This window comes from Hyperolius riggenbachi, chromosome 4 (genome assembly GCF_040937935.1).
Source record: "Hyperolius riggenbachi isolate aHypRig1 chromosome 4, aHypRig1.pri, whole genome shotgun sequence".
NCBI lineage: Eukaryota > Metazoa > Chordata > Amphibia > Anura > Hyperoliidae > Hyperolius > Hyperolius riggenbachi.
The window spans coordinates 131784429-131800327 of NC_090649.1; the positions used below are offsets into that span (position 1 = coordinate 131784429).

A 15899-nucleotide genomic window follows, 5' to 3' on the forward strand; every position below is an offset into this window, starting at 1 on the left:
AGCAGCTTGATCTCTCAACTTGCCTTGTTTCTTGCAGTTTTTACGAATGGTCGATGCTTGCTCCAGCTTCCTCACTGAAGCGCTCCATCCTGAGAACTGTGTTGGGATTTTAAGACTTGCAGATACTCATTGCCTGGAATCCTTGAAGTTACAAGTTCAGAACTACATTATCCAGAACTTCTCCCAGGTTGTGAACCATGAGGAATTCCTGGAACTGCCATTTGATATTCTTTATCAGATGCTGAGGAGCGATGAGCTCCATGTAGCAGAAGAGTCCCATGTGTTTGAGACCGCCATAAACTGGGTACGTTACAAGGAATCCGAAAGGACTTCACTTCTCCCCAAGGTTCTGGAGTGTGTCCGCCTTCCATTACTGGACCCTTGGTACCTGGTGGGTACAGTAGAAGCCAATGAACTGGTTAGGCAATGCCATGATGTGTTCCCCTTGATGCAGGAAGCCCGCATGTACCATCTGACTGGAAATGAGGTGAGTGGTTATTTATCTACTCATCTGTAAATGTTTGAACTGAAGACTGTGTTTACACCAGAACTGTTCATTACGTAGTGTCTTCTGCCCTAGGCGTGTGAAGGACAAAATCCTTTGTTACAATCTCCTCCCTTTTCTCTACACTCATATGACATAATTGCCAGAACGATTAAACCCAGTGTACGAAAATAGTATCTCAAAGGAGTTTTTCACTTTCAATAATCAAGTGGAAAAACCTCTTATTTGGGATGGCAACAGCTGTAGGTAGGGTCTTCCTTTGGACTTCTGCCTATCAGATTACTTGAATTTTTATCCAGAAGTGTGTAAGTTACATGATTGTAGTGTGTGCATTTTTAACATCAAAGGAAAGCTTGAATATGTGACACTCTTTTTATTGACACTAACTTCCCTTTCTTGAAAGGTTACCTTTAGGGAGTCCTTCCTTGTGCCAGATCAATGAACATCCTTAATTAAAGGGAATCTGAAGTGAAAATAAACATATGAAATAATGCATTTTAAATAAATAAATGCAAGAAATAGGACATTAGTATTACAAAGTAGCTCAGATATGAGTCTAATATTGTTACCAGTACAGGAAGAGTTAAAGAGAATCTATACTGTCCGATTTGTACAGTAAAAAACATACCAATCGAGTCACTGTGATCTCCTGGATCTCTCTTTGCCGTTTCCGCCGCTCCCCGCCACGATCCTGGCTTTTAATCGCTAGTTTTAGGCAGTGTTTACAAGCAAAAAATATAGCCACTAACCAGGAAGTGATGTTTTGCACTAATATGTGTATATATTTGTATACTGAATATATATATATATATATATATATATATATATATATATATATATATATATATATATATATATATATATATATATCATGTTACAGTATACTACAAGTTTTTATTACATTGTGAATTATCTGGGATTCTCACAGTTTCTCAGCATGTGACAGGCAGCTCCCTTCCCCCATCAGCCTCACAAACTGCATCACACAGACAAGCTGAAACTGAGAGCAGAGAGTGAGGAGTAAACAAAGCACACAGAGCCTGCAGGGGGCGTGCATAATTTGTATTCATCACAACAGAGACAGCCCATTCCTCCCTGGGTCGACAAAGCTTGACAAAGAAAAGAAGATTAGATATATTACAGAGACAGTGCAACTAGAAAAGGATGCTGTAATCCAGACCACATTACAACAGGTATAGGAACTTATAGGATAGAAGAAATAAGGCTGAACATTTGGTTACAGAGTCTCTTTAAGAAACTTCAGTTATCAATGCAAAAGAGCTTCTCTGAGCTCTCCAACCCAACTTGGGTCAGTAGAAGTCTTATTTTCTGAAGCACTTATACAGCAAAGAAGCAGTCAAAGAGAGATTTAGATAAGGTTTTACTGCAGGGGTGTTCAAAAAGTAATTAGCTCTGCTCTGTTTCATAGTTTAAAATACAGAGTGTAGTTTGTAATTGCAAATATGAGAGAATGATGCGATGTTATAAAAATAAAAAGCTAAATAATGGAAAATAAAAATAAGAGACTCTACTAATGTTCTATTAATTATAAGTACTATACATACAATTCATTATATCATAATTTTTTTTTCCGCTCCAGTGTCACTTTAAAGGGGCACTATTGCTAAATTTATATTTTTTAGACCCTTTAGCATACATATGTGTTGTTGGAGGATTGTTTTATCACATTATGCACTCTTTTGCAAATGTTTTTTTTTCTGTCAATAAACATTTAGAGACATGCATTGACGTCAGTTGTTTTACCTTTCCGACGCCAATGCAGCCTATACAATTCTGAAATAGGGAGGCATCTTGTCCTGTGTAGTGATTGGCCGTTATTTTCTACCCCTCTGGCCATCTCATTTATTTTTGCCCACCTTGTAACTGCTCTATCGAGCAGTTACTTAGCTTACAGCAGCCGCCGTAAATATATGGATGCAGCCTCCTTCGTGCTGCGTACCATGTTGTTGTGAGTGGCTGTGTGTGTGAACGCTGCCCGGCCGTCAAGGACCCCCTTTTCCTATACAGGCAATGAAACGGACACCTATTGTTGTCAGTTTCCATGGTAACCTGACCAGCTTTTTGCTCTGCGCAGGCTAGCGGTGGCAGCATCAAAGAGCTCACACAAGCCCTGTAGCTGTGTGTTGCTCTTGTTTGCAAATTGATGCGCATTCATTTATTTCATTTCTGCTAAAAAATCCTTTAAAAATACTTTGCAGAAATTAAATAAATGAATGCGCATCATCGAGTCCGCCACGATTTCGATCGCGAAAATATCGAAAACTAAAAGGAGTAGGATGGCGGTTTATGTGTCGTTTTAAAGAGGAGAAAGAGAGCTTCAAAATAGTATGCATCTTTCCATAGTTGCTTGTATTACACAGGACGACTTTTCCCCAAAGTCAGCAGCTGAATAGAGCTCATGGAAAAACTCCATTCATTTCACTCACATTCATTCATCACATCACGCATCATTGGACATTTAGTTCAGTGACATTCAGTGACACTAAAGCGAAAAAAACGTATGATATAATGAATTGTACGTGTAGTACGGATAATTAATAGGACATTATTAGCAAAGAAAAAAGTCTCATATTTTTATTTTCAGTTATATATATTTTTCTTTTATAACATTGCATCATTCTGTCACATTTGCAGTTTACAAACTACACTCTGCATTTTAAACTATGAAACAGAGCAGAGCTAATGAATCTTTGAACTTCCCTTCTGTAAAATCTTATCTGAAGTTGTTTTTCATTGCTTCTTAGATGTATAAGTGCTTCAGAAAATAGCACTTCTCTCTGACTAAATTAATCGGAGAGCTCAGAGAAGCTCTTTTGCATAGATAACAAGTGAAGTTTTTTTTTAACTCTCTCCCTGTACTGAAAACAATATGAGAATCATATCTTCACACACACTTGGTTTAACAGACTTCATCTGCATATCTGGCAATCATCTGCAGATCTGAAGATCCATCCTGGTGGATCTGATCTGCAGATGATCTGCAGATGATTGTCTGTTAAACCAAGTGTGTATGAGGATCTGCAGATCTCATAGACTATGAATGCATTTTGCAGGAATGGATTTTTTGCAGGAACAGATCTTTTGCAGGTAATTCAAGAAGAGTAGGAGGCGCCCGTAAACTTATATTAGTGGTAGGTATTATGGTAATAATAAAGTAATAATAGAAAGGGTTCTCTTGTTCCTACCTTATAGCAGTGAGAATCACACAAAGGTAGTAATCGATACTTCTTAACTTTTATTAAGGCACAAATGACAACGCGTTTCTCGGCTACTGCCGCTTCCTCAGGTCTATGGATGTGCCTAATGCTGAGTGTCGCTATCCTGGGCGCCAACATTTTGCAGATAATGATCTTTTGAGTGTGTACGGGCATCTTTGTGTGCAGCATCTTGCAAAGATTTTATCTGATGGGGAGTTCAGCTCCATAGAATAGACTGTGTAGAGTATGGCTCTCATACTACATGGAATGGGGTAAAATTGGTCTGTGATCTTTCATTTTCCAAAGACTTTTATCTCAAGTGTGTATGAAGCATTAGGTGTGAGGTCCTTGGTCTCAACACCTGGGAACTAGTCTAATAGATAAACAGTAGCAATGTAGCAATCTCCTAGTCTTAGGTGTGAGGTCCTTGGTCTCAACACCTGGGAACTAGTCTAATAGAATGGTAAGCAAGTCTCACAATACAATAATACTTTAAAGGCTATCCACGGAATCTGACTAAGTGTGAATTCCCAGCTCCGGCTGGTTCTAACACACTGTAAGATCTGACTGGGGTCTGAACGCTCACACATAAGCATTCGCAACAGCAGACAACTTGCAACTGCCAGGCCAGTCCTATATATACCCAGAGCGCTCCACAGCGCGGCCCCAGTCACTCAGCCAATCCGGAGCATAGCTGGGATCAGCTGATCTGCTTGATCAGCTGACTCCCCTTCTGCTAGCATAAAGGTCTTGTCGCCTGGCGCGCGCGCGCGTAGCTCTCAATCTGTGTGCACTAGAAGGACCAGGCGAACCAGCAGCATGTTGCTGCGTGGCAGAAGCCGCCGGCTAGAACGCGGAGATAGCCGCCCAGCCTCTTGCCCACGCGGCGGAATCGCCACTATTCATTACACTAATGTTCTATTTCTTAGCTGTACTACACAATCAATTCATTATATCATAAGTTTATTTTCACTTCAGATTCCATTTAAAGTTTCTTAGCTTTCACAGGGCTAGTAGAAGATAATGTTCTGTAGACATTCCTCTTCAGAGTCTTTGGGCAAGCCTGCAGATGAGCTGGTCCTAGGTTGATTTTTTGAAGTTTGTGTCAGGGAATTGATGGCACTATGTATGAAAGTGGAGGTGTGAACAGAACATTATAGATGTGGTTAACTTATAGCGTTCAACATGTTATGTTTAACAGAGTTATTCAGTGAAAAGGAAGCACATCAAAGCGCATTCTAGATTATCCTACGCAAATGCAGTCAAAAGAGATTGTTATACAGAAAACGTGTAGAGTCTCTGCCGTGTGAAGAATTTTTCTCACAATGCTTTCACCTTTATTACAAGACCAAATTGCATGTTGTTTTCTCAAGAAATAAATCTTTGCCACTTCCTTATTCTTGACTCACCAGAAGCATGTGTGCAATCAGTAAACGTCTAGACTCCCCGCTCTTCCTCTTTCATGCAGCTGACTTCTGTCTTCCGCATCTGTTCATTCGTTTGTTTCCAACCCAAATGCCCGCCTCAAAAATTCTGCATACCTGACGCTTCTAAGGGAAAGCACCAGAGGCCACTGAGGAATACTCATAGACTCACTTACAGACAATGAGGTGACAGTTTCTGTAATAGTAACACCTTCTTAACTTGTGACTGAAATCTGGACCCACACTGCTGATGTTGGCATACATAAGCTGCGCTCGAAATAGTAATGGTACAGACAAAAGATACCGTAACGGACTGTAAAATGACTGAGAAGTAAGAATGAGTCATCCTTTTTCATAAATCAGTGTTGCTGAAAATAGTGAATTTTCATGTTCTCCATATTTTTGTGAAAATTAATCTTCTTATGTTTTTGTGATTGTTTGAAACAAAAAATTGCCCCTCATGCAGGTTTGAATTGTTTCATGTGGGGCTGTCAGATATCCCCCAAAGTGTGAACAAATTTGCATTTTTTTCCTCAGTAAACACCCCTAGCCTAATGTATTTCTGCTGCCCTAGTACTTTACCATGAACCAGAAAGCCAAAGTGATAACTAGTATGTCCTGCATACAGTATGTATTTACTAATATGTTTCTCCACTGAGGAAGCACTATAGTCTTAAAAGACTTAAAGTGGACCCAAATTAAAAATACAAGATTTCGGAAGTAAAATCTATTTTCTAAATTAGAATAATAAATAGCAGCCTTTTTTCAGCTGCATGATGACAAATATAAGATATTTTACATTTATTGGAGGAACCCCTCCCTTCCTTTCATATTGCCGGGACAAAATCCGGCAGACTGGTGGAGTAGGTGGTGTCCGGCAAAGAAGGAATTGCTAATGGCTGCCACCTGTATAACCCTAGTTATAAAAAGAGAAGGATGAAAAGCATGCACTGAAATGCTCATAGGCTTGAATGAGTGTTTATTTATATTTGTATGTGTCAGAGTGGTGCAACTAAATATTTTTGAATTAAAAAAATGTTTAGTTTGGGTCCGCTTTAAAGTAAACCTGATTGAGGCTGCAGGAACTCTGATATAGTAAACCTCAGGCTATAAGTAAACTCATTCTCCAGGTCCCAACCATGCACCTGTATGAATATACATTGCATGACCAATTCTGTGATACACAGTGATACAAGTAGCAGAAGCACGGCTCACCTCATTCAGCGGCTCCAGCTGTGATCAGAGGCCTCTCCTATAAATGCATTCTAGACTTCTATATGTAGTCGCTGCTGGAAATACATGTCAGCTTTTTTGTTTTCATTCTTTACTTGTACTTCTTTATTTATTTATTTATTTTTGCAGGGTCACCACACTATGAAATACTCATTTTTACAGTAATACTGAGTTTGTGGAAGTTTTTGTAAATATTTCTAACTTTTATTATTATTATTATTTATTTTTTATTTTTTTTTACAAAATACAATCTAACTTGGCTTTTAAAGTATGTTTCAACTTTGAAAACAAAGTGACAAATGACAATCCAGCACCTACTGATGAAAAGGACATGCTATCATATCAGCCTCTAGCTCCTTTAGTTTTTGCATATGTTTTCATCTCATTCCTTAGGGCCTGTACACACTGCTGCGCTTGCGCTGCGTTTTTAAAAACACGTGCGTTTTTAAAATCGCAAGGTCTTTTGAAAAAGAATGAAAATCGTGATGACTTGTACACACTGGTGCGATGCGTTTTTAGAAAAACGCAATCGCAGTGCCTGCTGCGCTTTTTTAAGCGCAGCGCATGAAAAACGCATTAAAAACGCATGCGCTTGCGTTTTTCAGAAGTCAGTATCCCAGAAGACTCTGCAATCTCCTGATTCCTGTTGAAATGTAAACTAGAAAAAAAACAAAGGATTCTTTAGCCAATCAGCAATTACAAGAAAAACGCAAACGCACAAAAAACGCAGGCAAAAGCGCATGCGTTTTTAAAACTACAGGCACTTTAAAAACGCATGCGCTTGCGATTTTGCTTGCGTTTTTCAGTGTGTACAGGCCCTAATTAGGTAGATGTATTTTTTTTATTTTAAATAAAGTTTTCTTGTTTCTTGATGCGACTTGCTGGAAATAATATTTAGCAGGATGTCTAGGACTTGTTTGGACTTATATACGTTTAAAATGTAAATTGTATTAAGAAAAAAAACCCTTACATTTCTTAGTTGTTTCCCTTATTCTGGCACTTCAGTGCAACGCCTTGGGAAATGTTCTTACAAGCTGCATTTTTCATAGTTATAAGAGCTCTGTTGAAATAAATGGTGGCATTTTACCTATTCCTGAGCTGGCACCATCCCAAACATTAGATTTTTGGAATGGTGCTGGTTGATGTATTAGTGTACCGAATCTCTTGAATCTTGAGAAAGATTCAAGATTTGGGGATTCTAATGCCAACATCCTTTCCATGATTCGAATCCAACGGATCTCAAGCGATGTTGCTTCCGCTTCCCCTCCAGTCCTCCTCTGAGCTACCCCCCCCCCCCTCCCTCTCCCCACAGTGATACAAGTAGCAGCAGCACGGCTCACCTCATTCAGCGGCTCTAGCTGTGATCAGAGGCCTCTTCTCTCCCTCATGGCTCCCCTAGTGCCTCTGCTGATCACGTCATCAGCAGAAGCTGGCACTAGGGAGCTGTGAGGGAGAGACGAGGTCTCAGATCACCTAGGGCTCCAATGGATTAGGTGAGCCATGCTGCTGCTACTTGTATCTATGTGGGGAGGGGCGAAGCGGAGAAGGAAGGGGGGAACAGAGGAGAACACATGGGGGACAGTGGAGGAAACACAGGGGGCACAGAAGGACACATGGGGGCACAGCGGGACACAGGAGAACACATGGGACAATGGAAGAAACACGGGGGGGCACAGAAGGACACATGGGGGCACAGGAGGACACATGGGGACAATGGAGGAAACATGGGGGGCACAGAAGGACACATTGAGGCACAGGAGGACACATGGGGGACAATGGAGGAAACATGGGAGGCACAGAAGGACACATTGAGACACAGGGGACACAGGAAGACACGAGTTTGAATTGCTGTTTCTCACACGGAGGGAACAGAGGAGGACACATGGGGACAGTGAAGGAAACTTGGGGGCACAAGAAGGACACATGGGGGCACAGAAGGACACATAAGAGACACAGGAAGACATGAGTTTGGATTGCTGTTTCTCACACGGATCACACAATTCTTATGTACAGGATCCGTTATATTTGAAAAGTTTGAGATATTCAAAAAAGTTTTTGGATATGGGTTCAAAGAAATGTTGGATTCATCCCATCTCTATTACTGACGTCTGGGGATATTTATTGAGATTTTTACAAAGTTGGAGCAACACGATTCAAAGTTGCTAAGTCTGGACTGGGTGGTTTATTAATCATCCAGCCCTGCTGCTTACTGCACAGAAATAAGATGTACCAGCGACCACATATTTTTACTCTGCTGTTTCCTGTTAGATTTGCTTGCATTAATTTAGCACAGATGTTTACTATGCTGCTATTTATGGTCACACAGGTGGCAAAGTCACCACAAATCAGAGCAAATTGCTGCATGTGCACCAACCTGAATTGTTCTGATTTAGCCCTGAACTCTGGTTCATAAGGTCTTGTCCCCTTTGTGTTCTGTCCTGTTATGCTTAACAAAATACTTTATGGGGTCAGTTCAGTAATGAGGAAATTGCTAATCCTGTATGTGCTCCCTTTAAATACATATTCAGGTTAATTCATTTTTTAAAGCTGTTTTTTCCCCTGTGTTTTCCCTCTATTGCCTTTAGTGAACGAGACACTGCTGGGTACTCTTACTGTCCTCTGTCTCCACCTGCTGATGGTTTCTTTTCTAAGGGAGAAAACAAGCCTGACTGTCAAAGTGTATCAATATTTGAGTCCTGTATGTAACATTACAGGTTTAAAAAATACAGACGTGAACAAAATTCATGCAACACCTATCCCTACGTGAAATCAAAAATATTTGTACAAGTAAAGATGGGGGCGTATTGGTTAGCGCTCTCGCCTTGCAGCACTGGGTCCCCAGTTCGAATCCCATCCAGGTCAACATATGCAAAGAGTTTGCATGTTCTCCCTGTGTCTGCGTGGGTTTCCTCTGGGCACTTTGGTTTCCTCCCACATCCCAAAAACATACAGATAAGTAAATTGGTTTCCCCCTAAATTGGCCCTAGACTATGATACATACACTACACGATATAGACATGACTATGGTAGAGATTAGATTGTGAGCCCCTCTGAGGGACAGTTAGTGACAAGACAATATATACTCTGTACAGCGCTGCGGAAGATGTCAGCGCTATATAAATACTTAAATAAAAAATAAAAGTAAATATGGATAGAAAATACATCAAATACCAAGTGATCAGATGCTGGTTGGATGTGTGTTGTTCCTGTGAACTTTGGTTGTATAATTTGCATGCTTTTAAATCTCGATAAATATTCTTTTTGAAAAAAAATAACATTTTAAGTGGAGTTCAAATTTATTCTGAATATTAATAATCTTACAAGTTTAAAAAAATAGACAAAAATATGAACTACATGTTTCAAAGATGAATTTAGAGTTTGTTATAAAACATTTCTAATATATCAGTATTTTTTATGAGTGTGTTTAAAATTCCAATAACAAGAATCAGAGAAGGGATAACATGGTCTTACATATAGTTACTGAAGCATATGACTTTATTTGTTTGGATAGTTATTGTTTATCATTAGCTCATAACTTCTGTATTGTATGGACTCATTTTTTTTCACTAAGTCAACATAAATCAACAAAGTGCGGCCAGACCGGTGCTCGGCCAAATTGATCTGCCAGGCTGATTGCTGGTCGGGAGCATCAGAGGCTGCTGTATACATGCTAGGTTCTGGTCAGAGACAGTCATAATCGGCTGCATTTCATGCAGCATCTGTGTACAAGACTCATACACACTTGTCAACAATCTGTCCAACTATCTTCCAAACTTGTCTGTTGTCAGATAAGTTGGGTGTGTGTACGGCTGGCAAACAACCAGGTGACTAACTGATAACAGGTTGTTTGCCAGATCCAACCAGTGGATCAATCTGACCAACTTTCATGCAGGTTGTATGTGTACAAGTCCTTTGAATGGGGATATTGTTGTTTTTGAATGGGGACATGTTGTGCTTGCATTTAGCTTGCATGCATAATATTTAAAGTGAACCAGAGACGAAGCACCCTCATGTATTTTACCATATATATCAGTGGGGACATTAGAGAAAACCACAGCCTTGAAGGAGCCTCTTATCAATACCCTCTGATGAAGGGACCCTCCCCCCCCCCCCCTGAAACGGCGCTGTCAGGGTAGTACTAAACCCCTATGGGACACTTATTTTTTTGCTACATGTCATGTGCGCTCTATGCATCTATTGCTTGTGTTTCTGTGATCATGCATTGCTGACTATTTGATGGCATGTCATTGTTGTATGTTGTACTCAGAGGCTATCTGTCCCTAGGGGTCTTGTGTTGATTTAAACCCCATCTTGCTGTATTCCATTGTGAACTGCCTACACAACTGTATATGCTATTTTGCCCGGCTGGGATGCTGTACATATTTTCAGTACACTTCTTTATGCAAAGAACTCATGCTGGTGTGCGAGTCAATATTCTTTTTATGGTATTTGTAGGACTGTTTTTGCAGCCCGGTTTACAGACTGAGCACCCGACTAAGTACTTGCTATATATGTGTGAACCAGGTGTGCAAACCTTTTCCATTTAAATTGGACATTAGAGAAAACACCTACCCTGCTCTTTCATTTTTAACTGTTCAGCTTGCTTCTTAGCAGCCATGATAAAATCCCAGACTGAGCATTCAGTCTGGCTTTGCTCAGGAATTATTATAGCTGAGTCTGTGTTCTCTGGTGTCTTTTCAAGCCCAAGCCTGCCCCCTTGTGGCTCTGCTCAGGAATCATTATAGCTGAGTCATTATAGCAAAGCCAGACTGAATGCTCAGTCAGGGATTTTATCAGGGCTGATTAGAAGCGAGCTGATCAGTTAAAAATGAAACAGACAGCAGGGTAGGTGTTTTCTCTAATGTCCCCACTGATATATATTGTAAAATACATAAGGGTGCTTAGTCTCTGGTTCACTTTAAGGGAGTTGGTTGTTTAGTTGGTTGGCGACTGTGTACATACTTGTCAGGTACACAACTTGTTGTGTGGTTGGTCATGTTGTGTGGTTGGTTGTGCATTAAGTTGGAGGTGTGTATGAGCCTTTAGGCTCTTATTTAATTAACCTTTCTCCTGAGTATTCTCCCTAGAGATATTTTTCTACAAAATAACTTTTCAGCACCTAACAACTGAAAAAGCACTAAAAAGTAGATAAAAAGTAACAACAAACTTAATTTGGATATTTCCTTGCTTACTGGGTGCCTAAAATGTATCTAATTAATCAGGTGTGAAAACATCTACTCAGGAGAAAAGTTAAAGTAGACCTGAACTCTTGCACAGACAGAAGGAAAACATAGAGAAATTGTAATCTGATATCCCCGCTGTCACATGACTGCCTATGGCAGTTACGGCCATTTGAAACACAGGAGGTTAACAATATGTCTGCTTCCATGAATCAGGAAGTAGAAACAGTGCAGATTTATTGCAGGATTTGTATCAGCTGTAACAAAGAAATGTTTTTTGTTTAAAGGTTATTATGTTGTTGTGTATCTTTTAGAGCAGAGAGGACATTCTGAGTTCAGGTCCACTTTAACCGAACAGAGTTTGCAACACAAATTCTCAATTGTATTTAATCAAGCGATTGTCATTTAGACAACCAATGCGTCTTGCTCTATACCAGCCCTGCTCACATTTTGCTCAGTGGTAAGGTGCACTGTCATTCTGGTACATGGAGCTGCGATTGAGAAGTAAAATTGCACAAGTAAGGCCCCTTGTGGGGAGTCTAAGAGCAGTGATTTCACCGCCTGTCAGCAGCTTCCGTGCACCGGCTCAGGTGCTTGTTGCTAGCACTGGGCACAGGCATTGCAAAGGTGACCTCCCCCCCCCCAGTAGCGTCGCATCTACGTGTGACCATGCTCTAATGCAACACCACAGTGAGTCAAACAATAACGCAAGGGGTGTTGAAAATGCTGCCATTCGGGTGTATGGAAAGCGCACATGAGGCTCAAACTGCCCGGCAAGCACATAGTTCAGGTGGCCGTGGAAAAAGGACCTTAGTATTGTATCATTTGGGACACCAATAAAGTTCATTCATTATTATGTCATTGCTAACTCTCCCAACACCAGATGCAGCCATACAAGATGAAATCATGGTCAGATGTGGGCACACCACTGTACTTTTGGTGCACCCTGGCTTAAATCTTTTACCCATATACCTCCTTACTTAATACTATTATTTTCAGCAATGGAAAGGATTAATTTAGTAATACTTAACACTTTTTCTTAGACATTTGTTGACCAATATCAATGATGGTTAAAGCAGATCAGGCACATTTTTTTAGTAGTAATTTGGCTGTAATACTGACTTTCTCCTTGATTTTTGTTCTCTCGTGTCATAGAAAATGCAGCAATGAAAATATGTTAAAGGAGAACATTCCACAGAGGTAATCTCTGACCATTATCTTGCCATCTTGGATGATGTCAGCATCCTGCTTTTGTAGGAAGTCTCTGAAGCATTTGGTTGGCCCTTTCTGATAAACATGGTGGCTGTCAACTGTGTTGATGATGAGCAGTGTGGCAAAAAGACAACCCAGCCCTGGCATCCTAACGGTTAAAGGAAACAGGAAGTGAGAGGTATATGGAGGCTGACATGTTTATTTCCTCTTAAACAATATCAGTTGCCTGGAAGCCCTACCAATCTACCTGGCAGCAGAAGTGTCTGAATCACACACCTAAAATAAGCAATTGGCTAACCTAGTCAGACTTCAGTCAGAAACCCCTGATCTGCATGTTTGTTCACTGTCTATGGCTAAAAGTATTAGAGGCAGAGGATCAGCAGGACAGTCAGAAAATTAGCATTGTTTAAAAGGAAATAAATATGGCAGCCTCCATATCTCTCTCAGTTAAGGTGTGCTTAAATTAAGGTAAGCATAAATAAAATCTGGTCTCCCAGAGTCCTCTGGGGCAGGATGCTGTGACATCATAGCCTAGGCTAAACATCATTGGGACGGCAGAGTTACATACCAATGTACTGCGATATATACAAATAGGAAGTTTTTCTGATGCTGAAACCAGGATGATGAACATAAAATGAGGTATCCTGAATACTGTATTAGATTCTACTGTATGTTGTTACATTGCTTCTTAAAGTTACTTTCTATTCTATTAACGTTTTAAACTTACCTTATAGTGAGAGTGATATAGAAATTATCATTTTTATTTGTTTAAAAAATCCTGGTGTGTGGCTTTCATGCTGATATTTTAACTTCAGCAGATTGAGTCCCACACCTGAAACAAGTGTTCAGTTAGGGGAGTCAGACTTTAACCAGAACACCTGATGTGCATACTTCTTCTAAGTCAAGTATTCATGAAGAGTTAATACCAGGCAAACAGTAAGTAGGTTTCAAGTTGGCAGCCTCCATATTTCTTTCACTATTGGTCACTTTTCATTTCATTCAGATGTACTGGATTGCACGTGGACATAGGTGTTGCATGCCTTTTGCAATCTTTTTTTAAAGATTCTTTATTTTTGTTTTGAAAGACAAATATACTGTATAAGAACAACAGACCTTTTGCAATCTTTTGATGAAAGATTTCTCACGTGTTTCACCCCTCCTCTGGAATGCCACTTCACAACACATCTGCCAATCTCCAACCTTTGAAATCTTTAAATGCTCCCTCAAAACACACTTTTTCGGACAAGCATACGCTCTAACTTAGGCCATTCCTCCTTTGACCTCTGGCCAAATGGCACTCCTTAGTAGATAACCTAGAATAATTCCTCCTTTTGTTGCCCCCCCCATCCTTTAGATTGTAAGCTCGCAAAGGCAGGGCTCTCTCACCCTTTTGTGTCTTGGAATTTGTCATCAATTTTATTAATCATGTTATTTTTGTCACTGTAAAGGTGTATTGGTGTACACCACTGTCTGTATTGTTTTGTACTCCGTGTTTGTTTCTTACTTTGTACAGCGCCACAGAATTTGTTGCCACTTTATGAATCAATAATGATAAAAACCGGAATTACAATGTAAGCCCCTGTGAATGACTGTTGCTTGTGCTTCTTGTTGTAGATCATCTCTGAGAGAACAAAGCCTCGAATCCATGAATTTCAGTCTGAGGTTTTCATGATAATCGGGGGATGCACCAAAGATGAGAAGTTTGTGACTGAAGTGACTTGCCTGGACCCCTTGAGGAGAAGCCGTCTGGAGGTAGCAAAGTTACCAGCATGTGACCAAGACAGTGAAAGTGAACATAAAAAATGGGTGGAGTTTGCATGCATCACCTTTAGAAACGAGGTCTACATTTCAGGCATGTATGATGACAACTAAATCACATGCGATGCAATTATATTGTTCTTAGTGTGACAGTTTTTCTTTTCCTTAGTCAGTTAGTAAAACTTTTAAAATTTAAAGTGGCAATACATATTTTCTTCAATGTGGACCTGAACTCAGAACTCCTCTCTGCTCTAAAAGATACACATCAGCATAATAACCTTTAAACGAAAAACATGTATTTGTTACAGTTGATACAATTCCAAATATAAATGTGGACACTTTCTACTTCATAATTCATGGAAGCAGACATATTGTTTACAGCCTTAACTTTCAAATGGGCTTATCTGCCATCTCTGTCATGGCAGTCATGTGACACAGGGGAGGATCAAATTACAACTTGTGATTAGACACAAATGAGGGGGAATTTGTAACGATCGGTGTAACACAGAGAGGGGCTGATTATTGGTGAACTGCAGTATCACCAAGAATACAGACATATACCCGATTATTGATGATCTGCAGTATCACCGATAATCAGATATATTACTAACCTCTGGACACCTGAGAGATATGAGTGTTTGGTGCAACAGTAATACTTTGAGAACAATACCAGGAGGACAGGTACAAGGCAGTAAGGAATACTGCTGGAGTAGTACCTTTCAACAGCCTGAGACTCTCCCGTGGGGAGGAGTCAGACTGGGAGAGGGAAGGACCAGAGCGTGAGTGACACCAATGGAAGGATGCCACTGACTGATCTGTGAACTATCTCTTAACTGGGGAGATAGCTCTTAAGGTCGGACAAGCCAGGTCGGCAACACACTGACATACAAGGTACAAAGACAGGAGGCTGATTTGGTAATCCTAAGGCAAGCAGGGTTTGGCAACAGAGTATCAGATATAGCGAAGTACCAAATCAGTGAACAGAAGAGTGGTCAGGAAAGCAGAAGGTCATAACAGATAATACACAATGCCTAGTCTTGGGTGTGAGCTCCGTGATCATCAACACCCTGGAACTAGTCTGAAGTATAACAGAATGGTAACACAAGTCCCTAATCTTTGGGTGTGAGGTCCTTGATCATCAACACCCTGGGACTAGTCTGAAGTATAACAAAATGATAACACAGATTCCTAATCTTTGGGTGTGAGGTCCTTGATCATCAACACCCTGGGACTAGTCTGAAGTATAACAAAATGATAACACAGATTCCTAATCTTGGGTGTGAGGTCCTTGATCATCAACACCCTGGAATTAGTCTGAGGTATAACAGAATGATAACACAGATTCCTAATCTTTGGGTGTGAGGTCCTT

General features: G+C 40.3%; 1 protein-coding gene across 1 annotated transcript in view; it reads left to right on the forward strand.

The window, feature by feature from the left end:
- Positions 1 to 15899, forward strand: part of KLHL6 (kelch like family member 6) — a 77890-nt gene that overhangs the window by 29063 nt on the left and 32928 nt on the right. The window contains exons 3-4 of the mRNA XM_068280707.1: positions 38 to 487; positions 14387 to 14624. Of these exons, the coding sequence (XP_068136808.1) occupies positions 38 to 487; positions 14387 to 14624 (688 nt within the window). The remainder of the gene's footprint in view (positions 1 to 37; positions 488 to 14386; positions 14625 to 15899) is intronic.